This window comes from Lissotriton vulgaris, chromosome 6, assembly GCF_964263255.1.
Source record: "Lissotriton vulgaris chromosome 6, aLisVul1.2, whole genome shotgun sequence".
Lineage (NCBI taxonomy): Eukaryota > Metazoa > Chordata > Amphibia > Caudata > Salamandridae > Lissotriton > Lissotriton vulgaris.
Window position 1 is genome coordinate 425,335,954 of NC_141694.1, and position 25,899 is coordinate 425,361,852.

At 41.7% G+C, this 25,899-nt stretch overlaps 1 protein-coding gene across 1 annotated transcript; it reads left to right on the forward strand.

The window, feature by feature from the left end:
* Window positions 1-3,514: 3,514 nt before the first annotated feature.
* Window positions 3,515-4,894, forward strand: LOC147707423 (syncytin-1-like). Its single transcript, XM_086925644.1, has one exon. The coding sequence runs from the start codon at window positions 3,515-3,517 to the stop codon at window positions 4,892-4,894; it is 1,380 nt and encodes a 459-aa protein (XP_086781770.1).
* The last annotated feature ends 21,005 nt before the right edge of the window (window positions 4,895-25,899 follow it).

A 25,899-nucleotide genomic window follows, 5' to 3' on the forward strand; every position in this document is an offset into this window, starting at 1 on the left:
TGCTACGCTTTGGGCTACGGGTCCGAATGATGTTGGTTTGCATAACACATTCCACCTTATGTGATTACTGTAAAGCCTGATGTTAAGTTGCCACGTATTCCCCAATACAAAATCTCTAACGATGGTGAGAGAGCTCTGTTGGCTATTGTTCATGACTTAGTTCAGAAGGGTGTGATCGAGGAGACCAGAGGAAATGTTTGTAATAGTCCTGTTCTGCCTGTTCTGAAGCGTACTTATCCTTCTCAGCCACCTGTGTATCGTTTTGTGATAGATCTTCGAGAGGTCAACAAAATTGTTGTTCCACAGTTTCCTGTTGTTCCAGACATTACTGCCTTGCTTAGTATGATCCCTGCTTCGGCAGCTTGGTTTTCGGTTATTGATCTCAAAAATGCTTTCTTTAGCATTCCCATTGCTGAGGAAAGTAGAGATCTCTTTGGTTTCTCTCTTGGAGGCCGAAGTTTTCGATGTAAGCGTGCACCTCAGGGCTATTGTGAGAGTCCCTCCATCTATAGCCAAGCCTTGAAGTCTCAGCTTGACACTTTTTCTTTGCCATCAGGTGCTACTCTTATCCAATATGTGGATGATTTGTTAGTGACTGGCGATTCAGAGGATATCTGTAAGGATGCGACTGTGTTACTTCTGCAACATTTGTCTGATCTACACCACAAAGTTTCGCTTTCTAAGTTACAATATTGCCGACAAGAGGTTACCTACTTAGGTCATCTCTTGTCAAAGGAGGAAAGGCGATTGACCCCAGAACGTATCCAAGCAATTGCGCAAATGACTGTACCATCCACACAAAAAGAGGTGTGTGCTTTCTTAGGCATTACCTCTTATTGTAGACAATGAATTCCAAACTTCTCCCTACTAGCGAAACCTTTGTTGGCACTCACTCTGAAAGATACGCCCCAACCTTTTCCTTGGACTGATGAATGTCAAAAGAGTTTTTCTGATTTACGTACTGCTTTGTGTTCGGCTCCTGTGTTGGGTACTCCAGATTACAGCAAACCTTTTACACTCTATGTTCATGAAAGAGAAGGTTGTGCATTATCAGTTCTGACACAGAAATTTGGAGGGAAACAAAGGCCATGTGCCTATTTTTCGGCTACGGTAGATCCAGTTGCTAAAGCATTACCCAGTTGTCTTAGAGCAACTGCGACATCGGCGATTTCTATTCGTCAATCTGCCGGATTGGTGTTTGGATCATACTCTTAATGTTATGGTGCCACACGCAGTAGATACTCTCTTGAACAGGACGAAAACCCAGCACTTAACGAGTGCTCGTTTGTCAGGATATGAGTTGACGTTGTTAGCAAGTCATATACATATCAGGAGATGTAATGTTCTGAATCCAGCAACATTGTTGCCTATTTTGGATGAGAAAAATGTACAAGATCAGCATGATTGTTTTCTTCGTACGGAAGAAGAAACTAAGGGTCGAGTTGATTTGAAAGATACACCTCTTACGGATCCGGACGGGATCCTGTGGGTAGATGGGTCCTGTTTCAAGCTTCCTAATGGCGAGATGACAGCAGCTTATCTTTACCTCCCACGGCACTAAAATACAGCATGGTCAGTTGATGACTGACCTTCTTGAATCACTTACCTTGCCCACTCAAATAGCGATTGTGAAGTGTAGTGCGCATCAAAAGATTACTGATGACGTGGGTCGGGGAAATGCATTTGCGGATGAAATAGCGAAGGAAACAACACGGAATATTGAGGGTCCAATGTATGTTGCAGGACCGGAAAATTGGGTCCCAGAGGCTAGTATGTGTGAGGATACAGTGGAGAGCGTGAAAATGATTCAGAAAGAAGCAACTGAGAAAGAATTGAGTACGTGGAAAGAAAGTACGGGAATGTTGGATACGATGGGATGTTGGACGGATTTGTCAGAGCATCAGCGATGGTTGTTACCGGATGCGTATGTACTACCTGTGGTCACTATGGCTCATGGACCAGCCCATATTAATTCAAGGGGCATATGTAAACTCCTAGCTCCAGTATGGCAAAACGAAAATATTCCTAAATGTGCAGAAAATGTAGTGAAGCATTGTATTGTTTGCTTAATGCATAATCCAGGAAAGGGAACTCCAACTCCAGCAGGTCACTTTGCTCCCCCTACACACCATTTTGAGGTACTGCAAATAGATGATATCCATATGGAACGTTTCAATAACCTTAAATATGTCCTGGTGGTGGTTTGCGTCTTTTCCAGATGGATAGAGGCTTACCCCCTAAAGGACAATACTGCTTTGTCTACTGCCAAAGTCCTTCTAAAAGAGTTTTTCCAGAGGTTTGGTTTGCCGCGCATTGTCTGGAGTGACAATGGGAGTGAATTCGTAGGTCAGATTAAGCAGAAAGTGTGTGTGGGTCTTGGAATTAGACAGAAATTCCATGTGGCAAACTATCTTCAGTCAGAAGGTTTGGTAGAGTGTTATAATGGCACTCTCAAACTTAAGTTAGCAAAGATTCAGACTAGTACAGGCCTTTCCTGGCCTGACGCCTTGCCCTTGGCACTTCTCTCAACAAGAACGACTGTCCATTCTCGTTTGGGGCTTAGCCTATACAAGATTGTTTTCGGGCGCCCCGCTAATGTCTGCGGAGTCCCTCGTCCCAAAAAGTACTCAGATACTCCGTATCCATTGTTGGTTAATTATTTGCATGACCTCACCACTAAATTGCGTGTTATTCGTCAACAGGTCCAAAACGCTTTGCCGGAGGCCTCCTCAGATCCAGGACACTTCATCCAACCCGGAGACTGGGTGTGTCTGAAAAACTTCCAGAGGAAAAAGAATCTGGAACCTCGTTGGGGACCGCCGAGACAAGTCCTACTCACCACCCGTACAGCAGTGAAGGTCGTCGGAAAATGAAACTGGATCCACGGCGTGCACTGTAAGCGGGTACCATTGCCTTTACCTTACGACCAGTGGGTCCGAGTAGGCGTTGGGGACAGTGAATGCGAAAAGGTACCTAAATTTGTGCCATTCAGCAGTGCACGCCTGGAATGGACTAGTTCAGAGAAAGAGGACAACGACGTTTTGCAGGAAGCTGTACCTCCACATCTTCGACTAAACACATTGAATCCAGAGACCTCGTTCAAGGATCAAACAATACATGGCAAGCACGATACAACCTGAGAGAAAGGTTGCCTAAGAACAATTAAAGTTGTGCTTTATAATTCTTGTCTTGTGGTAAAAAAGAAACATTCCTTTTCCACTATCCATCAAGTTGCAGGGTCACAGTAGGAGTCTTAGGCTGTGACCTGAATAGTGACTAGGTCAACAGGACTTGCAGTGTCATAGGACGGCTAACAATCACAGCCAAGTGATTAAGGAAGATTATCGTGAGCAACGCCTTTAGAGTAATGGATAGTGTAGGAAAAGAGAATGATGTAAAAACAATGAAGAGAAAGCATTATAAGAAATTACTATTCAGTTGTTGTGGCGTAGCATTATGTTTTTCAGTATGTTTATGCAGTTTATTAGCATGTGTAGAATGGATTGTACACAGTATGCAGCCAACACCTGTCCCTACTTCTACTTCTTTGATTCACTCTACTACTATTTCTCCACATACATTTTATGCACTCCCAGACCATGAGCAGATGAGAAGAATGGAGTATTTTAACAATTCCTTTATCCAACTCTTGCATCAACATCAATTGGTAGTGAATACTACTGATTGTTGGGTTTGTGGGCTCATACCACATAATACAGAGAGAGGGATGCCGTATTTAGTCCTTCAATTCACATATGAAGGTTCTGCTTGGGCTTATCTGGCTATGTTTTCTAATGCATACCAGAACTTACTCCGATATCCTCCCGGTGGGTCCTATAATGGTGGAGTGGATTTCAGTCATAGCTCTTTGATTAAGGGAATAGTGACCATGGGAGAAATTGCTGATATTATTAGAATTCCAAAAGATGTGAAGAGAGCGTATGATGGATGGAACGTGACCCAGTACGTCACTAGTCTCACTGACAAGGTTAAACAGAAGAGATTTACACCAATTTGGGTTGTACCCCAGAGAGGTAATCTGTGTTTACAAATAAATGGTCAGAATACCAAAATTAAGCAAGAGAGGAGTAATTGTTCTCACATATGTGTCTATACACCCCTGACTCCTTCACCGTTAGTGCCATCTCAAGGTACATACTTTATCTGTCATGACAAAGCTTATACATGGCTTCCCACGCATTTCTCGGGGACATGTTATATAGCTTTTCTTCTTCCCCCGACATATACTGCTCCTGCAGATCATCATAGAAAGAGATTTGGTAGAGGAGTTAATGATGCGGAAGACACAGCCGGACAAGAGGGAGGAGATTTTCTGAAAGGGTTTCTTCCTTTTTGGGGTCCAATGGTAAATAGCAGAAACATCAGACGCTTAGTTCGTGTGGTCGATGCTACCATAAATGTAACTTCTGGAGCATTGAATAATTTGTCAGCTGAACTTCAGGCGGATCGCCTTATGACTTTGCAGAATCAAATGGTTCTAGACATTGTCTTGGCTGATAGAGGCGGAGTCTATAAACTGATTGGGTCTAGTTGCTGCGTTTACGTTCCGGATAATGCCCCTACAGTATACCAAGCCATCTCTAAGCTACATTTCATTTCCGAGTCCATTCATCAGGACACTGGAGATTGGTCTGTGATGGGATGGTTTTGGGGACTACTGTCCACATGGGGATGGAAGGTGTTAACTTTCCTTGGAGCGATTCTGGCAATTATCTTCTCTTGTTGCCTCTGTTTACAGTGCGGTCCAGCTATTTGTGGACTTTGTGCCACTATGAGTGTTTCTAAGCCTGTAACACCGGAAACAGAGAACATCAGAATGATGTTGCAGCAACATCTCAATGACCTCATGACCATAGATATCGACTCAGACTAACATGAGATTTTGTGCTTTGCCTGAGTATGGCAAAAGGAGGGTCTGAGGTTACGTGGTTTTCGACTTCGCTTCGTATCTAGCCGCCATTTTGTATGTAACCGCCATTTTGTGTTGCCTCACTCAGGCAGCACGGCGGACGTGGTGAACACGATGTTTTTGCTTTTGCAGCTGCTACGTGTCCTTCCCGTTAAAGAGTAACTCCTGCCCATGTTTATGAAACCGATGTCAGGGTCTCCCGAGTTCTGTAAATCCATGTCTAGACTGATTACTCCATGTCTTACTCCACTGTTTTGGTCCCACCATTCTTCTCATCTCTATCTTGTTTAACTGACCTTCGCTATTCTCTTTGTGTGCTCACTTGTTACATACACTGTCCTTTGAAGCATTCAAGTGTGTTCGACCACCTGCAAATTGAATTACGGGCACTAGTGTTGATTAACCTGAGGGGAGGAGAGCATGCAGGGCCTGAAACGAGGGTGTGTTTTAGACATTCGATAGCTTGTTTTCAAACTATTCCTATTTGTCCGTTTTGTATGTTTTGGGAGTTGGCATTGTAAACTTGTGTAGTATAATAGACTGTGCGCCACGGAATGAAGTGGCAGTCTCCTGATAACCTACCAGTCGGTGTACTTACTGGACCACTGAGCTTAGCTGCAGCTAATAAATCTGCTTTTCTACGCCTGAGTGTCACGTGTCTCTGTCTGCCAAAGCAGGTGAACCCGGAGATCTCAGGCGTGCCCTGCGCCGCCTGGCCCATAAGGTCAGGTTCTCCAAGAGGTGCTGCTGCCTTGAATGGAGAACGCAACAGTGTAACAGCGAAACAATGAATTAGACGAGGTGCCACTCCGCCTGTGTCTATTTTTGTTTACCGCATGTCCTCCTGAGTGTTTCTTTTCGAGGTGCGGTTGGGGACAAGAGTAATTGTCGCAAAGTTTCCGTTCCGCTCCACACCACGCCAAGGAGCTTCGCAAACCATTTCTATACCAAAAATACACCCACATACCAGCAGTGGGACAGGAGGATTGCGGGAGACTGGTGGTATGGTGATCACCTTTGCCGACTCCATCTCTGTGTGTGTGCCCATCGGGGAGGAGCAGCTGGGAGAGAGATCACGATCAGTGCTGCGGGGCTTGTCCATCCACGGCTCTGCACTCCAGGCTTGTGCCGGCTGGTCGGAGGCGGCGTCGTTGGCCCAGAGAAACTGCAGGAGGGCAGCGGGCCGGATTTTGGTGTTCTTCCGGGGGAAAGGTCGCGGAGCTGCTACGCAGGACTGCTCTGGGGCGAGTGCAGGCAAATTGGACTCTCAGGCTGTCCATAGCTCAAGTGAAACTATCTGTGGCTCATTTCAAAATCGAGTGTGAACTGCAGAGTCTCTGAAGTCTCTGGAGTCTCTGAAGAAGTTGAAATTTAACCCTTTATCTAAACGCTCATCAATCATTGCACCAGAGGGGCCTTATTTTCCTCATAATCAGCACATGAGCCGGGTAAGTGGGTTTTCTGTAGCAAAGGTGGAGGGGGTGAAAGCAAATACAGAGAAAACAGAAAACACAACCAAACCCACTGTAGTTAAGGGGCTTATTAACCAGAAAAAAATACCACAGCTTGACCAATTTCGCTCCTGGGAAGAGGGGGAAAAGGGTTTGGAGGGAGATCAGGGTACCACTGTAGAGCCCCCTGTTGTAGAGAAAGGGGTGGGTGAAAGTTTTGATGTGAGGGGAAGATCCTCCTATTGTTTAAGAATATGGTAATTTTTACAATTTATTCATTGCTGTCACTTTTCAGATTATTACCTTTAATTGGAAAGACTCCACAAACATTTCCTTTCTAGCATGGTGGAATCTACTCTGTCATCATCACAGAATGGACAGAGCTTATGCCACTTTGACTCCTTTGCTTTTTAAAAGAGACTTGTTCTGGTTACTTTTGAAGAATTTCTTATCTAGGAAATTGTCTTAATTGTTAATTTTGTTATTTAATATGATGCATTATTGTTCTATTTTTTCTTCGAATTTCTTCTTTTCTTTTTCTTTCTTCTCTGCTTTCCTTCTTTCTCTTTCTTCCTTCTTTCTTTCTTCTTCTTTCTCTTTCTTTTTCTTCTTTATCAAAAAAAACTTTTAAAATGCATTTGTATAAAGTAGAGTTTTACTTTATTGGGTCCCTTGTTCTTATTTCATTTTCTTTGCCTCATTATTATTGAACTTGTTCTGATGTTTTTTATATTGCTGTACTCTTTTAATAAAGCATTTTGAACTTTAAAAAAAATGCTGTGAAAAGATGAGTTAGGAAAGGAACTATGCACCAGTGAAAATGTAGGGAATGTGATGGAGAAGACATCAAAGGACCACAAAAAACTGTCCTTATCTTTAGTGATGTAGTGAAAGGTGGAAGAAAGGAGAGGCCATAAATGAGCGTAAGGTCAAAAAATGTACTGGTTTTGAATTTCCCGATGGAAGCTTGGGTAAAAAATAGGAGAACAATTCAATCACATTTGGGCAATGTAGAGTAAGAAAGGGGACCGTTCCCATTTTGTTTGCAAGAAACATTCATTTCTGAAAAAAATTGCTGTGCTTGAAAGCTTTTTTTCTAAAGCTCTTTGGAACAAGCAGCGTTGTAAAATAAATAAAAAAAAATTCGCATTTTGAAATGTTGATCTAGATTTTTCTTTGTATTTTTGGTGTCTGTTCTACGTACTTGCAGTTTGTTGTGAAAACAGGAGAAACCTATGGGTGAACCCGGAAAACACATTTATGCAAAGTACACACACATCTCAATTCAGCAAGGTATAATTTGTGTAGATAACTCATGTTTTCTCAAATAAGCTAATCATTGAATTATACAAGAATGCAAACAAATTGCAAAAAATAGAAATAGGTGAAATTCTCTGCGATGAGCAATATACAAAATTATTATACCATCATGTCTATCCCGTCTGTTTGCAGTGATATATAGTGTTTGCTGCTCGTCCCAAAACACGCGATATCCAGAGCCAACAACTGAGCTGCAGCTTATAACAACATTCCTTTGCATGAGGACAACGCAGCAATTCATGTGGAAAAATCTACTGAAAGAAAAATGAATATGGGGGAAAGCTATAAATATCCGAAATGTGCCCAAGATTCAGATTTTTGAAATAGTGGTTATTTGTAGAGCTCTGTATTTGAGGATTCCCATACTATCTTGTGTATCAGAAAACGTTACAGAACGTGTTCTTTCTGGCATATTGGCTTACATTTACGAGGCAAAAATGGAGAGAAATTAAATTGCTAATAACATGTTTCTACTATTCTGTACACTCACACTCCTCCCATGTGTATATAGGTTAGCATCCGTGACACGGTAGGTCCTAAAATTCAGCATTGAAACATCCTGTTTTCCCTAAGAAAATTGACTGATGGCAATGTGGGTAGCTGCAGTATTGGGGTCTGGGAATACTTACCACTAACGGAAACCTACCAATACCAGACATTTCTGAAAGCTATAAACCCAGGGGAGTTCAGAGTGGTGTTAGCTTGTTGAATTTGTGTTTTCGTACCCAGAATGCCCTGCAAAAATCAACTTTTGGTTAATTATACACATTTCCCTAATATTTCTGTGATGGAAAGTTCCAGAATATTTGGGGATCCACTTTTCTATCACTGACCATTCCCAAATGTCTCTTTTTTGGGCATGGCCCTTTTTGTAGGGTCACCCCCAGTTTTGTGCCTTATGTTTGTGAACCCATTTTTGTTGGCATTAAAACTCTGTGCGCCAATGTTTGTGCTCTCTCCCTAAAACATGGTATAATTGCCATATACCTGTTTGGTACATTTCATTTACTTGTAATTCCCTAGTAACTGGCAATATGTGCACCCAGTGCCTGTAAATTAAATGCCACTAATGGGCAGCAGCACTCATTGTGCCACCCACTCAAGTAAACTTTTAAAACATGGCTACAGCCTGCCATTGCAGCCTCTTGTGCAGTTGTAAACTGCTGTTTTAGCCTGGCAAGATAAAATGTTTCCCAGGCCTAAACCTTGCATTTAAGTGCCCCGAAGATAGGCACTAAAGGCTGATAGGGCAGGTTGCATTGTATTTAAAATTGGAACTGCTTGGTCTGTTTGATTACCGGTCTGAAATCTTTGTAGCCATAAATCAAACTCTGAATAGAGCAGACGTTCCTTCCCCGCTCCTTGGCATCCTAGGGTGGGTGGCGAACACGGAACCCAAAAGTCCGAAATTGCATGCTTTATTGTTGTTATATGCTAAACGTCAAGTGGCTATGAAATAGGGACGTAGAACCCGGCCTAAATTTGTGGACTGGCTGTCGGATGTGACATATGGCCACACACAGCTGGGCGTATATTGGGATCTGATGCCGACTGCCTCGCGGCCAAGGGATATCTAGGAGCCGTTCTTGCAATGGTCACGGAACAGAGCGGAGTCCCCCCTATCTTAGCCCGATGGCCCGGTAACATAGTTCCGGAGTGTTGAGTTGGGATTACCCTTTACTTGTGTCTGTGCAATTGTACCACTTTTATAACACAATGGTACTATACTGTACTGCGATAGGCCTAAGACAATGATGCTCTCCGCTCAAGCCAAACATTGACGAAAGATGTGATAAACACTCACCTGTGTCTGTATGTAGGGGTATGTGATTTGTCCACCACTTTGTGTATTGACTCCATATGATATGTTTCTTTATCAGAATGTTCCTAACTTTGTACAAGAATGCTGGGATTGTCAGATTTGCTTCATGTTTGTACTGACGGTAGCCTGTTTTGCTAGTTGTTTACAAAACTCTTATCCTTCCGAAAGGTGTGCTTGTCTTTTCGTACATACATATGTCGATGTAATATGTACCTGCTGTGTTTTACTATGCAATATTCAATAAATACATTAAAAAAAATATGGGACATGTAAACTTAGGCTTTACATGTCCTGCCAGTGAAAAGCTCCTAAAGCTGTTTTCACTCATCTAAGGCCTTTTTCTCCCCCTGGCTAACTTTAGACTGGGAGCAGATAGAGATATACCGTTTACACTCAAATGAATTGTAATTTAAAATCCTCTCTTTAATTGTGAAGTCAGATTTTAAGTTACAATCTTAAAAACACCACTTTTGGAAAGGTGGCATTTACTTTTCCCAACCAACTGTGCCTTTCTGCCAGTGTCCTGTGTCACATAACTGTAAATGGCGCTGGTGTTGAGGTAACACAAAGGGGACTTGGGTGTGGACAGGATGGGCAATCCTGATTGAATAAGTTGGGAGGGTGTGCACCCTTGCACATCAAAGAGCTTTGTCTCTACACACACACACACACACAAAGGAACCTGACATATGGCTTACTGTGCCTTTTGTCACCCCAAGATAGATTGGAGCCTTGACTGGAGAAGGTGAAGAACTTTCCAGAACCATATGAGGGTGCCCCCCCCCAAAGACTGGCACCAGTATAAATATTGGACCTCCAGAGCCACTCATCAGAACACTTCTGGACCTGTTGAAGTTACATAATAAGGACTCCCTGCTGCCAGAGAACTGCCCTGCTGATTGAAAGTGTGCTTTGATGTCTGAGAAGGAAGATTGGACATGATTGCCTTCATCCCAGGCTACCCAGAGTGATGCCAAAGGTCTTTTGGCCAACCTACTTTGTGAGCTACAGCGACACAACACACATCAGAGGCCTCCCTGCAACTGCCCAGTGGACCTGCTGTAACTGGACCTGCCTGGACCTTCCTGGACCTGCCAGTGCCCTGCTGCTGTCCTCTGCTGGAGTGAGTCCTGACACCCAAGAGATGTTCTCCCAGGTCCTGTACCTGTGGCTGGTTTCAGTTAAAGCTCCTGCAAGAAGAAAAGGTGAAAATCCTGACGTTTGAGCTCCTCATGACTGCAAATGGCCCGGTTGGGCCAAGACACTTCCTTCCACAATGACCACTAAAGCGAAGTTTCCGTGAAGCATGCTCTTCGCAAGGACAGGAACCTACAGCCAGCAATGTGAGAACTGCACTTTTTGTTAGGGTAATGTAATGTGACGATCACAAATCAGAAGCTATAGCAGTGACTGTCCATGACGCCCAACCAGCTTTTCGTGCTACAGCGGTGATGGACACTCCGGCACCTCCATGTGGCCTCTTCCAATGTGACCATAATGTTTCGCAATGGACTTGAGAAGTAACATTTTTAGTGGAACTAGCCTGGTCCCTCTATTCAACCCGCTTTCCATTAAGATCAGCCTAAACCTGGGACTTTTCCTCGATCTAGCATGAACATATAATATTGAGTGCTCTTAGACTCTAATGTAAAATTGCATATCTCTGGTTCTACTGATTGGATTTTGCCATTCTGGTATCATTTTATTTATTAAACTGTACTATATGTTTCTAAATTGCCTTGAGGATTTTTCTTGTGTTGTGTTTTCTTTTTATTAAGGGCTGTGGGCTGCATAATTACTTTACACATTGCCTTTAAGTTAAGCCTGACTACTTTTGTTCCAAGCTACCTGAGGGTTCAGCACAGGTTAATTTAGTGAATTGTGTGGATCACAATCACAAGGATTGTAGTTTTTGCCTGAGTTGGTCCCTGCTTCTCCCAGCCAATAATCCAATTTTTTACATTCTTGATAAAAATATGTTCCCCACATGTGTGGTTGTGCCTCCTGCCCTCAGTGGGAGAGGTCCCGAAAGGCAACGTGAACACATCAACTTTTAGCATGGAAACCTGGCCCATTTTTGTGAGCTGGATAGCTGCCGTATTTTGACTATGGCTAGGGTGTCACCCAGAACCTACTCAACCCAATCATTTCTAACAAGTGGACATCAGGGGAGTCCATGGGGGGGTGATTTTATGAATCTCATTCCATTTTCTTACCCAGAATGCCATACAAGTCTAACACTTTGACTAAAATCATGCATGTCTCCAAATTTGTGTGATAGAAAGTACCAGAATATGAGATGCTTTGTGAAATGTCAACTACCCAGCCTTCCCACATTGGGAGGCATTGGGCCATATTATCAAGCAAGGGCGATACATTTCAAAGTCTCTCCGAGCACTCTAAATTGTATTGGTTCAAATCCTGTTAGAGTTCTATTAGGTGACTTCAATACAATCAATTGGCAAGTGTCACTGTCCAAATCCGTAATTCACAAATCCAAATCCTTGGGTTCTGAGTTCATCTGTCTTTATTATCAGTTTTCTTCATACATCATGGATTATCTGTACATCAGCCAACACGTGTTTCGTCGTGTAGCTATCTAACACTTAGACTTCCTCAGGGCTGCAAATAAAACAGTACCCATGAGTCAATATAATCTCCAAATATCCTTCAATTTAGGAGTGTAAAGTAGTACATACACACCATAGTGAAAAATTGTGTATAGCTATAAGGTGTTGGGCTATATAGGGAAAAGTTAGAAAGATAGTAAACCACATCCCATTTACATCACACCAATTGTGCGTAGAATCAGTGATAACTTCATGACAGATAGTAAGAACTCTTAAAGAACAAGATATCTTATTCATGCACTACAAATATAGTCAAAAGTCACCTATAAGTATTAGATCTGGCTCCCAATTGTTATCTTTTCAGTATCGATCATCCATTCAATTCTAAAACAACAATCACCAAAAGAATTACATATTCATATCTGAATATGTTAATCCTCAAATTCAATCTATATCTATAATAAGGTTAAAAGGAATAGTAATCCAAGACAGTAGACACTGCCACCATGCAGTGGCCCTCAGTCTAAACAAATAAATAAATCCATGTTTAAATGGATACTCGAACTCATTTACAAATACAGTTCGCAACCACTATTTTAACTGCATCCTCAATTTTTTATGAGGACACTTTTTGGATTCTGTGTGGATCCACAAATTTTCTACCGTAATGTGTTGCCACACTTTTCAAGCTAGAAATGGTATTCCAGTTGTTTGGCTCGGCATAGCACCCAGAACTAAAAAAGCCCCAAATCAAAACATGGACATCAAGATCTTGCCTGTTAAAGGGGTCAATTTTGGAAATGTGAATAGCTGTAGTATTTCGGCTTGGGCTTGGTTGCTACAGAGGAAAACCTACCAATCCAGATACTTCTGAAAATGACTTGCATGTATCCCATTTTCTTAGGCAGAATGCATGTAAACTTTAAATTTGAGCTAAAGTGACACATTTTCCTCAAATTGTTGTGATGGAGATCCATAACATGAGAGGATCCACAAAATTCCTAACATCCTGGATTCTTCACCCTTCTCTTGGAAAAAACAGCATCCATGTGTGTGATTGGGCCTAGTACTCACAAAAGGAAATGCCTGACATGCAACATGGAGACATGATATTTTTCCCTTGTAAATTGCCCCATTTTGGCAACGTGTGTGGATGTGATCTAAAATCATATCTTTCCTCACAAAAGTTTAAGAATCTGTGCTGATTATCTGAGAAGAGAAAGGATCAAACCAGGTAAAATGTAAATGTCATTTTACTTCATATGATTACAGTTTTATATTCATTCATGTTGCATTCGATAGGCTCACCCACACAAGTGAAGCACTCTTTTTCTGAAGTGAAGTGTGGGAACAATGGATTGTAGGAATTTTGTGGATCTTCACAGGTTCCAGGACATGCAATCAAGGAAATTTAAGGAAAGTGTGACATTTTAGCCAAAGTTTAACATTTGCCATTATTTTTAATGGGGGAGTGTGTGGTGCTGGACTTATGACTTGTTCTTTCTGGCAGTAGTATTTTACACTCCTAAATGTGGTTCCACTTTCTTTTTTCTGGGGTGGAGATGTGTAAGTCTACACTTCTGAGTCACTTTATAATTGAACTTAGCGAATAGCAAATCAATATCGAAAAAAACTCATTCTTAAGAAAAAACAACACATATATAGATTTGGAAGCATTTTATAATTTAAAAAAGAAAAAAGAAAGATCAATGAGATGGAGAAAATAAGAAATGAACAAACAAAGAAACAAATAGGCAAGCAGAGTCAATACTGAAGTATTCGAGGAGCACATTTTATTTAAAATAAGTATACCAAAAAATATACATTAATGTTTTAGTTGTACTTTTTCCTATACTTTACCATAAGGAGACTCCACAGTTGGGGTGCACAACTCTCTATAGTAAAGTATAGGGATTTAAAAAAAGAGTTTATTAAAATGTATAATAAATCAGTGAAGATAATCTTATGTTAAATATTAATGTCAAATAACTTTGTACATGTTTTTCAATGCAAAACAAAACAAATGCTACAGCACTATTAACTTAATTTTAAATTATATATATGATTTGTTTATATAAATTAAATTGAATAAAAATTATAATTATGAAGATTAAATTAGAAAATAAAATCCTATCCAAAGTGCAAAAAATAGTTTTGTATTATGAATTAATAATCAAAAGTGTTGTATAGCAATCATTTAAAGGGTCCTCTGACACAATATCGACATCAAAAATATTGATTGAAAAATTATCGATGTTTGAATATAGAGTACAAAATTATCAGCTCCCTATGCTTAAAAAGGTCATTACAAAAATATTGAAAAAGAATATTGAAGTAAAAAATATAGTTATGGAAACTATCAACTTTATATATAAATATAAATAAATATATATATATATATATATATATATATATATATATATATATATATATATATATATATATATATATATATATATATATATATATATATATATATATATATATATATATATAAAAATATATATATATGAACACCAAACGCTCACTTCCATCAAAATGAGCCCGACACACCAGGAAAATTCAAAACTGGATTTATTTCAGAGAGTCTCAGCAGCGCGTGGTTGCAGGTAATTAGAAACGCTGTGGCAGACGCGTTTCAGCATTGGCTTTCTTCAGTGCCTCGTTTCTTTTGCAGATCTCACACCACGGGCTTTGCATCTTAACAGAATGGTTCCTTAGCCACTCCCACGGCGAGATTGTTATCAGGTGCGCTGCGGGTTCTCGCGCTGGCCTGGGTCCCGTTGCATTCTGGTGAATGTAGTGCAATCTGGTAACCCATACTGTGAAGGGTATTACCAAACACCCAGTGGCATTATCACAGCTCCTTTCACCTTCGGCTTCGGGTCCCAGGAGAACAGTTTGTAGCTTGAAGCCAGTTGTTTTCCCCAGTAAGCAAATTACATCGCTCTCTCCCCAAAATCGACGACGACGCACAGTGGCTTTGTCTCCGCTTGGGGGGGTGACACGCATGTACCTTCTAAGTACGTAGTCCACAGAGTTGCTGGTTGGCTGTGTCACTCCAGACCGAGAGGGGGTGTCGGTGACCAAGATCCAGCTACTTGGTCTATATAAGAACACCAAAAGCTCACTTCCATCAAAATGAGCCCGACACACCAGGAAAATTCAAAACTGGATTTATTTCAGAGAGTCTCAGCAGCGCGAGGTTGCAGGTAATTAGAAACGCTGTGGCAGACGCGTTTCAGCATTGGCTTTCTTCAGTGCCTCGTTTCTTTTGCAGATATCACACCACGGGCTTTGCATCTTAACAGAATGGTTCCTTAGCCACTCCCACGGCGAGATTGTTATCAGGTGCGCTGCGGGTTCTCGCGCTGGCCTGGGTCCCGTTGCATTCTGGTGAATGCAGTGCAATCTGGTAACCCATACTGTGAAGGGTATTACCAAACACCCAGTGGCATTATCACAGCTCCTTTCACCTTCGGCTTCGGGTCCCAGGAGAACAGTTTGTAGCTTGAAGCCAGTTGTTTTCCCCAGTAAGCAAATTACATCGCTCTCTCCCCAAAATCGACGACGACGCACAGTGGCTTTGTCTACGCTTGGGGGGGTGACACGCATGTACCTTCTAAGTAAGTAGTCCACAGAGTTGCTGGTTGGCTGTGTCACTCCAGACCGAGAGGGGGTGTCGGTGACCAAGATCCAGCTGCTTGGTCTATATAAGAACACCAAATGCTCACTTCCATCAAAATGAGCCCGACACACCAGGAAAATTCAAAACTGGATTTATTTCAGAGAGTCTCAGCAGCGCGTGGTTGCAGGTAATTAGAAACGCTGTGGCAGACGCGTTTCAGCATTGGCTTTCTTCAGTGCCTCGTTTCTTTTGCAGTTCTCACACCACGGGCTTTGCATCTTAACAGAATGGTTCCTTAGCCACTCCCACGGCGAGATTGTTATCAGGTGCGCTGCGGGTTCCAGCGCTGGCCTGGGTCCCGTTGCATTCTGGTGAATGTAGTGCAATCTGGTAACCCATACTGTGAAGGGTATTACCAAACACCCAGTGGCATTATCACAGCTCCTTTCACCTTCGGCTTCGGGTCCCAGGAGAACAGTTTGTAGCTTGAAGCCAGTTGTTTTCCCCAGTAAGCAAATTACATCGCTCTCTCCCCAAAATCGACGACGACGCACAGTGGCTTTGTCTCCGCTTGGGGGGGTGACACGCATGTACCTTCTAAGTACGTAGTCCACAGAGTTGCTGGTTGGCTGTGTCACTCCAGACCGAGAGGGGGTGTCGGTGACCAAGATCCAGCTGCTTGGTCTATATAAGAACACCAAATGCTCACTTCCATCAAAATGAGCCCGACACACCAGGAAAATTCAAAACTGGATTTATTTCAGAGAGTCTCAGCAGCGCGTGGTTGCAGGTAATTAGAAACGCTGTGGCAGACGCGTTTCAGCATTGGCTTTCTTCAGTGCCTCGTTTCTTTTGCAGTTCTCACACCACGGGCTTTGCATCTTAACAGAATGGTTCCTTAGCCACTCCCACGGCGAGATTGTTATCAGGTGCGCTGCGGGTTCCAGCGCTGGCCTGGGTCCCGTTGCATTCTGGTGAATGTAGTGCAATCTGGTAACCCATACTGTGAAGGGTATTACCAAACACCCAGTGGCATTATCACAGCTCCTTTCACCTTCGGCTTCGGGTCCCAGGAGAACAGTTTGTAGCTTGAAGCCAGTTGTTTTCCCCAGTAAGCAAATTACATCGCTCTCTCCCCAAAATCGACGACGACGCACAGTGGCTTTGTCTCCGCTTGGGGGGGTGACACGCATGTACCTTCTAAGTACGTAGTCCACAGAGTTGCTGGTTGGCTGTGTCACTCCAGACTGAGAGGGGGTGTCGGTGACCACGATCCAGCTACTTGGTCTATATAAGAACACCAAACGCTCACTTCCATCAAAATGAGCCCGACACACCAGGAAAATTCAAAACTGGATTTATTTCAGAGAGTCTCAGCAGCGCGTGGTTGCAGGTAATTAGAAACGCTGTGGCAGACGCGTTTCAGCATTGGCTTTCTTCAGTGCCTCGTTTCTTTTGCAGATCTCACACCACAGGCTTTGCATCTTAACAGAATGGTTCCTTAGCCACTCCCACGGCGAGATTGTTATCAGGTGCGCTGCGGGTTCTCGCGCTGGCCTGGGTCCCGTTGCATTCTGGTGAATGTAGTGCAATCTGGTAACCCATACTGTGAAGGGTATTACCAAACACCCAGTGGCATTATCACAGCTCCTTTCACCTTCGGCTTCGGGTCCCAGGAGAACAGTTTGTAGCTTGAAGCCAGTTGTTTTCCCCAGTAAGCAAATTACATCGCGCTCTCCCCAAAATCGACGACGACGCACAGTGGCTTTGTCTCCGCTTGGGGGGGTGACACGCATGTACCTTCTAAGTACGTAGTCCACAGAGTTGCTGGTTGGCTGTGTCACTCCAGACCGAGAGGGGGTGTCGGTGACCAAGATCCAGCTACTTGGTCTATATAAGAACACCAAACGCTCACTTCCATCAAAATGAGCCCGACACACCAGGAAAATTCAAAACTGGATTTATTTCAGAGAGTCTCAGCAGCGCGTGGTTGCAGGTAATTAGAAACGCTGTGGCAGACGCGTTTCAGCATTGGCTTTCTTCAGTGCCTCGTTTCTTTTGCAGATCTCACACCACGGGCTTTGCATCTTAACAGAATGGTTCCTTAGCCACTCCCACGGCGAGATTGTTATCAGGTGCGCTGCGGGTTCTCGCGCTGGCCTGGGTCCCGTTGCATTCTGGTGAATGTAGTGCAATCTGGTAACCCATACTGTGAAGGGTATTACCAAACACCCAGTGGCATTATCACAGCTCCTTTCACCTTCGGCTTCGGGTCCCAGGAGAACAGTTTGTAGCTTGAAGCCAGTTGTTTTCCCCAGTAAGCAAATTACATCGCTCTCTCCCCAAAATCGACGACGACGCACAGTGGCTTTGTCTCCGCTTGGGGGGGTGACACGCATGTACCTTCTAAGTACGTAGTCCACAGAGTTGCTGGTTGGCTGTGTCACTCCAGACCGAGAGGGGGTGTCGGTGACCAAGGTCCAGCTACTTGGTCTATATAAGAACACCAAACGCTCACTTCCATCAAAATGAGCCCGACACACCAGGAAAATTCAAAACTGGATTTATTTCAGAGAGTCTCAGCAGCGCGTAGTTGCAGGTAATTAGAAACGCTGTGGCAGACGCGTTTCAGCATTGGCTTTCTTCAGTGCCTCGTTTCTTTTGCAGATCTCACACCACGGGCTTTGCCTCTTAACAGAATGGTTCCTTAGCCACTCCCACGGCGAGATTGTTATCAGGTGCGCTGCGGGTTCTCGCGCTGGCCTGGGTCCCGTTGCATTCTGGTGAATGTAGTGCAATCTGGTAACCCATACTGTGAAGGGTATTACCAAACACCCAGTGGCATTATCACAGCTCCTTTCACCTTCGGCTTCGGGTCCCAGGAGAACAGTTTGTAGCTTGAAGCCAGTTGTTTTCCCCAGTAAGCAAATTACATCGCTCTCTCCCCAAAATCGATGACGACGCACAGTGGCTTTGTCTCCGCTTGGGGGGGTGACACGCATGTACCTTCTAAGTACGTAGTCCACAGAGTTGCTGGTTGGCTGTGTCACTCCAGACCGAGAGGGGGTGTCGGTGACCAAGATCCAGCTACTTGGTCTATATAAGAACACCAAACGCTCACTTCCATCAAAATGAGCCCGACACACCAGGAAAATTCAAAACTGGATTTATTTCAGAGAGTCTCAGCAGCGCGTGGTTGCAGGTAATTAGAAACGCTGTGGCAGACGCGTTTCAGCATTGGCTTTCTTCAGTGCCTCGTTTCTTTTGCAGATCTCACACCACGGGCTTTGCATCTTAACAGAATGGTTCCTTAGCCACTCCCATGGCGAGATTGTTATCAGGTGCGCTGCGGGTTCTCGCGCTGGCCTGGGTCCCGTTGCATTCTGGTGAATGTAGTGCAATCTGGTAACCCATACTGTGAAGGGTATTACCAAACACCCAGTGGCATTATTACAGCTCCTTTCACCTTCGGCTTCGGGTCCCAGGGGAACAGTTTGTAGCTTGAAGCCAGTTGTTTTCCCCAGTAAGCAAATTACATCGCTCTCTCCCCAAAATCGACGACGACGCACAGTGGCTTTGTCTCCGCTTGGGGGGGTGACACGCATGTACCTTCTAAGTATATAGATTTGGAAACATTTTATAATTTAAAAAAGAAAAAAGAAACATCATTGAGATGGAGAAAATAAGAAATGAACAAACAAAGAAACAAATAGGCAAGCAGAGTCAATACTGAAGTATTCGAGGAGCACATTTTATTTAAAATAAGTATACCAAAAAATATACATTAATGTTTTAGTTGTACTTTTTCCTATACTTTACCATAGGGAGACTCCACAGTTGGGGTGCACAACTCTCTATAGTAAAGTATAGGGATTTAAAAAAAGAGTTTATTAGAATGTATAATAAATCAGTGAAGATAATCTTATGTTAAATATTAATGTCAAATAACTTTGTACATGTTTTTCAATGCAAAACAAAACAAATGCTACAGCACTATTAACTTAATTTTAAATTATATATATGATTTGTTTATATAAATTAAATTGAATAAAAATTATAATTATGAAGATTAAATTAGAAAATAAAATCCTATCCAAAGTGCACAAAATAGTTTTGTATTATGAATTAATAATCAAAAGTGTTGTATAGCAATCATTTAAAGGGTCCTCTGACACAATATCGACATCAAAAATATTGATTGAAAAATTATCGATGTTTGAATATAGAGTACAAAATTATCAGCTCCCTATGCTTAAAAAGGTCATTACAAAAATATTGAAAAACAATATTGAAGTAAAAAATATAGTTATGGAAACTATCAACTTTATATATAAATATAAATAAATATATATATATATATATATATATATATATATATATATATATATATATATATATATATATATATATATATATTCACTGAAAAAACCATAGGTTTCACACCAGTTATAGTTAGCTGGAAATTTTACTGACATAAGACCAATGAAATTCCATGTTATAGTTAGTTGGACTCACTATAACTTGCGCGTGTAATGCACTGCTGATGACATCACATATTACATCACTCATGACATGGTCGGTGACATCACTCATGACATCACTGCCACTTCCACAAACTGCCTTGGTATATTCCAATATATGCCAAAGACAGAAATGGAACTGGTCCAACCAATTTTGTCCACAATTTGAGAAAGCACGGAAACATGTGAATAAATCTGTTTCTGCTTACATGAGAGACTGTGGAATGGGTTCAATATACAATAATAACATGCGTTACAACATGCAAGACATCTACAGAGGAGATGGTGTGCACTTCTCAGATGAGGGGAATGGAATATTCCTCCTGAATTTAAGACTGTGCATTGGAACCTACTTATAGGTACCTAAATCAGCCACAGAACACAAAAGCTCTTTTCAGAACTACCCTACCTCTGATCACTCAAAATGATTATCTTTCTCTAACTTTTTTCACTATTTTTCACCAGAGTACGCTCCCCGGTACGCTTCCCGGTGCGCGTACTGGGCGCTCCCCCCGCGAAATTTAAATTTCTATATGACCCTCCTAAACTCCCCTCAGAAAACTGAGAGGGTCAAGGGGTGTCTACCGTGCCCCCTTTTACCCATTCCCAACATTGTTTTTCCTCCCTCTTGTGTCTCAATTCGACTGAAACACAAAATGGCGGACTCCCATAGCGCTTACCGGTGCACGTACCGGGGCGCGCACCGGTAAGCGCTCCCAAAAAAAGGTGGGAAACGAAATTACATAAAAACCACTGGACAGACTTTCACCAAATATAGAATAGACCCTACTACATAGCAGTCCCTACCATTTTCCCAAATGTGATGGTATTCCATTGAGCCATTTAGACTGTAGCCCTGTCTAAATATCCTGAGGTAAATTACATGACAAAAACACATATGAAAGGGTTAGAATTTTCAACCAAATAAAATGTTACTTACATTTTGTACTTTTATATACTGACATTTGATTGGTTATGTACATCAATATATATGAAAAATGAGAGGGAAACACAGCCATTTTGACTAATAGTACCTGAGGGACATTTCAAAAGAATTTTCACAGGAAACTTCAACTGCTTTTAAAAAGGTAAGTTATTATTTTTGAAGGGGAACTATGTTGTGCACTTTAAGTTAATTTGACAAAACGCTTTCTCATAGTTATATACAGTCTCTCTGTAATAGTTATAGATTGAGATAGGCTTCTCTGTTATACTTATTAATTGAGTTAGGCTTCTCTGGAATAATTATGAATTTACTTATGCTTCATCACATGCACTTTTTAATAGATCTACTTCCTGCCTGAAACCATACACTACCCAAAAATTACTTCACTGTAAAAAACTCAGAAGTACCTGTCTGAACTTAAACCCCAAAGTACCCTAACGCTACTGATATAGTTATTTTTTATGCAATTTACAGCAACAAAATGGAAGGAAAACAAGACAACATTAATATTTCTTTCGAAGTTGTTGAAGAAACCAATTATGAGGAAGATATGGATGACTTGAACTTTATGGATCAGACTCTAAACCAACAATTACTTGACAGTGTTGAAAAAATAGAATCATTCATTCAAAATGAGGACATTCCAGATGATCTAATGTTAGAAGTTCTTTTAAATTTTGAAAAATCAGAAAAATAAATGTATATTTAATAATTAAAAATTGTTTGACACATTATTCATTTTTATATGTAATTCATGAAGTACTACCAAAATAATTATGATATAAAGTGAGACTTATAGTATACTGTGCAACTTTTTTGTGTAGTAAGTTTGCTCATAGTTACTTCCTTTCTCCCACTATATTATCTACAATGTGAAATATACATCTCTTTTTCATCATAAGGCAGCAAGATACACTACCCATCATCCACCAGGTCTTCTCAGGAAGTGCTTAAAGTATCTGTTTCTGCTTTCTTGACAGACTATGGTATGGATTCCATATACCACAATAACTTCTGTAACAACATGCAAGATATCTACAGAGGAGAAGGTGTACATTAAATTTAAGGGAAAAATTTACGTGCGCCACCTTTGCGTCACGTTTAACATGGGAAAAGTGACGCAAAAGTGGCGCAAGGGGCTCGTAAATCTGCCCCTAACTCTCTACATTGCTACCTACATGTAGGTACTTAAATCAATAAAAAAAAAACAACAATAAAAAGAATTTTTTTTTAAAAACAGCTACATTTTTTTTAAACTGTCATTCTTTTTCTCCCCATAGTATGCTTTTTGGTATGCTCCCCGGTACGCTCCTTTTATAGCCCCCACATCAAACCTAGGGGGTCAGGGGGGGTCTACCCTGCCCCCTTATGGTCATTTCCCCCTTTGTTTTAGCCACCTCTTGTGTCTCGATCCTACCCAGACACAAGATGGCGGCTCCGGACTGTTTCGAATGTTTACAGACACCCGAGAACCAATCAGCTTTCCACACGCAAGTCGCGTAGCGTGCCCGGTACACGCCCTGGTACGCGGACCGGGGCGCTGCCATAGATATATATATTTTTTTAACCTAAATTACTCAAAATCCACTGGAGCACATATCTTGAGACATAGCAAAGGCACATTGGGCTACCAGTCCCTACAATTTTGCCAAGTTCGGGCTAAAAGTGAGTTCGACCGCCCTATGGAAATTAACATGGGGAAAACACGTTTTGGGACCCCCCTTTTATCTCGGCCCCCGCTTGACGAATCCCCCCCCCAAATTTTCAAGAAAGGAGCGGAGAAATTTGCGAAGATTCGTCCACCGGTGCCAAAGTTATTCCCAATAAAATGTTGTGGATTTCCTATGGAAAGTAGATCCTAACTATAACTACCTACTGGCGACAGTAGGTAATATATATATATATATATATATATATATATATATATATATATATATATATATATATATATATATATATATATATATATATATATATATATATATATATATATATATATATATATATATATTCCTTAGATTCTCCACACTACTCCTCACACGGTGAAGTCACGGCACAGCAGACAGGTAAAGTTTACAATTTTTTTCTTTTTATTCACACACCATGTGCAAGTATGCGTGCATAGATATGGACTGCCTACGTGTTTCGGCTACTGATAGCCTTCCACTGGATATAGAGCTGCGTTGCATAGTGTTGTAAAAAGGGGGGCGGCCTCTGAACACCACTCTGCAACCCAGCCCCCTGGCGTATACTGGAGATACTGGTTGGCTAGATGTCCCCCAGGGACCCTAGGATTGACAAGGAATTAATTCTCTAACTTAAAACGTGCCACAGGGCGTGTTTGCAGACATGTTACCTCAGGCCACGCCCCCTTCCTTCACCACTGAGCAAACGCGCCCCGTCGCGTGTTTTAAGTTAGGGAATTAATTCTCTTTCAATACTGAGGGTCCCTGAGGGCCAACTAGCCAAACAGGTATCTCCAGTATGTTCCAGGGAGATGTTTCAGACAGCTGTTTGGAGGCCACGCCCCGTTCTACACCTGTCTGGAATCCAGCTCTTGCACTTACTGGAGGTACCTAGTGGGCTAGTTTGACCCTAAGGACCCTTAGGATTCAAGGAGACTTAATCTCTCAACTTAGAACGGCCACAGGGCGAATTGACACAGTGGTGAAGGGAGGGGACGGGGCCTGAGGTGATGTGTTCAAACACGCCCTGTGGCACATTTTAAGTTGGGGAAATACATATATAAAACAATATTAGAATTTCAATATTTTTTAAAACTTTTTTCAATTTATATAAAAAATATGTAATGCAATTTAAAAAATAAAATATCTAAAAATATATAGTTAAAAAAATGTAGTTAATCAGTATCAAAAAAATAAATATAACAATGAATACATTTAAAAAATTGTCATTTACAAAACCTTTGAAATTCAATGAAAAAACCATAGGTTTCAGACATGTTATAGTTAGGAATTAGCATTTAAAAAACCTTTGAAATTCACTGAAAAAACATAGGTTTCAGACATGTTATAGTTCGGAAGAAGCATTTAAAAAACCCTAGAAATTCACTGGAAAAACCATAAGTTTTAGGGGTGTTATAGTTAGCTGAACATTTCACTCATACAAAACCATTGAAATTCCTCTGTTATAGTTAGTTGTACTAACTATAACTTGCGCGCCCGCAATCCACTGCTGATGATGTCACATATTACATCATTCATGACATGGTCAGTGACATCACTGATGACATCACTGATGACATCTCTGCATTTTAAGTTGGGAGATTAAGTCCTATTGAATACTGGGGGTCCCTGGGGGCCAACTAGCCCACCAGGTACCTCCAGTATGCACGAGAGAGCTGCGTTGCACAGAGGTGTGCAAAGGCCACACCCCTTTTTACACCTCTCTGCAACGCAGCTCTGTGGCGCTTACTGAAGGTACCTCGTGGGCTAGTTGGACCCCAGGGACCCTCGGGATTCAATGGGGCTTGTTCTCCCAACTTGAAAATGCACCACGGGCGCGTTTGCACAGTGGTGAAGGGAGGGGGTGGGCCTGAGGTGACGTGTGTAAACACGCCCTGTGGCGCGTTTAAAGTTGGAGAATTAATTTCCTTTCAATCCTTAGAGCCCCTTGGGGCCAACTAGTCCACCAGGTGCTTCCAGTAAGTGCCTCTGCGCTGCGTTGCAGAGAGGTGGTCCAGGCCACGCCCCTTTTTACACCTCTATGCAACATACCACTGTGGTGCTTACTGGGGGTACCTGGTAGGCTAGTTGGCCCCCAGGGTCCCTAAGTATTGAAGGGGACTGTATCCCTCAACTTAAAACGCCCCACGGGTGCGTTTTCACAGTGGCGAAGGGAGGGTGCGCGGCCTGAGGAGGCAAGTGTGCAAACACGCCCTGTGGCGTGTTTAAAGTTTGGGAATTAATTACCATTCAATCCTCAGGGCCCCTGGGGGGCAACTAGTCCACCAGGTGGTTCCAGTAAGGGCCACTGTGCTGCGTTGCAGAGAGGTGGTCTAGGTCAAATGCTAAATAAAATTTTAAAAATGTATCAACTACTAAAAAATTAACACATATATCAAAATAATATAAACAATTTTTGTACAACAAATAGATCACATACATGTAAAATATATACTTAAATACATAACACTAATTAAACAAACAATATTTTAAACAACTATATTTTTGCAAGTGATAGTAATGACTTCTATATTTTTAAAATCAATATTTCTTACTTTAAATCGATACTCTTAACCATGATATTCTTGCTGTCAATATTTCCCACTGACAAGATTTAGGACACAATATTTCTGTAGGTCGACATTTACAACTCAATTTTTTGTTAGCATACCAATTTCAAGTTATTGGATATTTTAATAGAAAGTTTGTTAAAATAGTTTCTAATATTTTTGATATTTTTAAACATTACATTATATTTATTTATGTTTTTTAAAATATTTTAATTAATTAAACGAAATGTAACATTATTTCCTATGTTTTTTTAATTTAAGACCTTGTCTCCATTATTTTTCATGGGAACGTGTTGGAGTATCAATGTGAGGTGCTAGAGTTACTACTGTTTCTGGCAGTAGTAACTTATACTTGCAAGCTTGGATCCACCTCCTATTTTGTAGTGGCTAAAGATGTATAAGTCTGCATTTTGGAGCTACATTGCACTCAGATTTTGTGACTAGCCAAACTTAGTAA